General features: G+C 33.9%; 1 protein-coding gene across 1 annotated transcript; it reads right to left on the bottom strand.

Moving 5' to 3' along the window:
• Positions 1-233: 233 nt before the first annotated feature.
• Positions 234-962, bottom strand: LOC112100804. The gene has a single exon (XM_024190641.1). It carries the CDS (start codon positions 960-962, stop codon positions 234-236), a length of 729 nt encoding a protein of 242 aa, XP_024046409.1.
• Positions 963-1,699: the final 737 nt, after the last annotated feature.

Below are 1,699 nucleotides of genomic sequence, written 5' to 3' on the forward strand. Positions count from 1 at the left end.
ACCTGAATTGTTGCACCTGAATTGAGCCACCAATCATAGGACTTAGTTTCAGCCATATTGGTTTCGGTAATCATGCCAATTTGCATTTCAGAAACCATAGCACAAATCTCTTCAGATTTATTTTCAATAACATTAGCTTTATGGGAATTCACTTCTTCCTTTTTCTTCTTGAATTTGCAATCACTTTGGCGATGACCTTTCTTACTACAAAAGAAACAATTTCCAAAAAACTTTTATGTGCTGGACTTCTTGAATTTCTTGTCATTCTTGACTTTAAAATTCTTTGAGAATTTACTATCTTCAACAACATTAACTTTAGTAGAATCATGCATATCCTTGGATTTGCGAGACTTAGTCTCTTCTTCAATTACCAAGTGTTTTTGCAATTCTTCTAAAGTTATGTTCTCTTTACTATGAAGGAGTTTCTTTCTATAATCATTCCAACTTTGAGGCAATTTAGCAATAATAGCCTCAACTTGAAATGATTCAGAAATTTCAACTTTTAACTCTCGAAGCTTAGCAACAATAATTTGTAACTCATGTATTTGATTAAGAATGGATTTTGTGTCTACCATAATAAATTCAAAATATTTAGAGACAAGGAATTTGTCAGTACCTTCTTTCTCCATTTTGTTTTTGTACTCAAGAGCATTCCAAATTTCCACCGGAGAAGTCATAAAATTGTAGAGATCATATAACCTGTCAGAAAGCATATTGAGTATGTGACCCTGGCACATCAATTCATCATCTTCACGACGTTTCCTTGCAGCCTTAACTACTTCGGTATCATCTTCTCTTGGTTCTAGAAATTGTTCTAATTTCGGATCAAGAACATATGCCACTTTAAGAACAATAAGGAGAAAGAACAATTTTCCCTTCCAACGAGTGAAATTAGTTCCATCAAAACGATCGAGATGGACACTGGGATTAAGAAATGACGTCAAACTCTTCTCAGCCTCCATTTGCATCAAATAAAACCTTAAAGATTGTTGGTGAATTTTTTAATATGGAGGCAAAGAACAAAGAAAACTTTCTTAGGATTTGAGACGTTTAAGGTTTTATTTGCCCTTGCTAATCTTGATTTGCTATAGAGTTTTAATGGCAAATTACCCCCAAGATATATCAAATCCTGAATACAATCTCTAGCAAATAAGATTGTATTTCCAGAACATATATGAAATCTGTAAAATCTGATTTTGATCTAATTGTTTTTCTATCTTTAATAAAGAAGATGTTTATTTGAAAGAATACAACCATTAGAAATGGTACTTCTTCAAAACACTCTTTTGGTTTGAATTTGCATCGATTGATAATTGAAATTTCCAAGCTTGCTAACTGTTTTTCCAGTTGACGCAAAAACACGCTCTCTGAAAATAAACGGTTAGCCGTTTTCTCAAAAACGGTGAGCCGTTTTATTCCAGAATGTCAAATAAGTTGCTCTCTGTAAATAAACGGTTAGCCGTTTTCTCCAAACGGTTAGCCGTTTTCTCTAGAACAAAAACACGCTCTCTGGAAATAAACAGTTAGCCGTTTTCTCCAAACGGTGAGCCGTTTTCTCCAAACGGTGAGCCGTTTTCTCTAGACCAGAAAATATGCTTTCTGAAATTAAACGGTTAGTCGTTTTCTTTTTCTCCATAAACGGCAAACCGTTTCTTCCAGAATATCAAACCAAAGATTGAGAAATGTTACGATCTCTCTT

The sequence above is a fragment of the Citrus clementina genome, unplaced genomic scaffold, assembly GCF_000493195.1.
Source record: "Citrus clementina cultivar Clemenules unplaced genomic scaffold, Citrus_clementina_v1.0 scaffold_2, whole genome shotgun sequence".
Lineage (NCBI taxonomy): Eukaryota > Viridiplantae > Streptophyta > Magnoliopsida > Sapindales > Rutaceae > Citrus > Citrus x clementina.

Coding starts and splice junctions, on each gene's coding strand:
- LOC112100804 (XM_024190641.1), bottom strand. CDS start 962: ATGGAGGCTGAGAAGAGTTTGACGTCATTTCTTAATCCCAGTGTCCAT.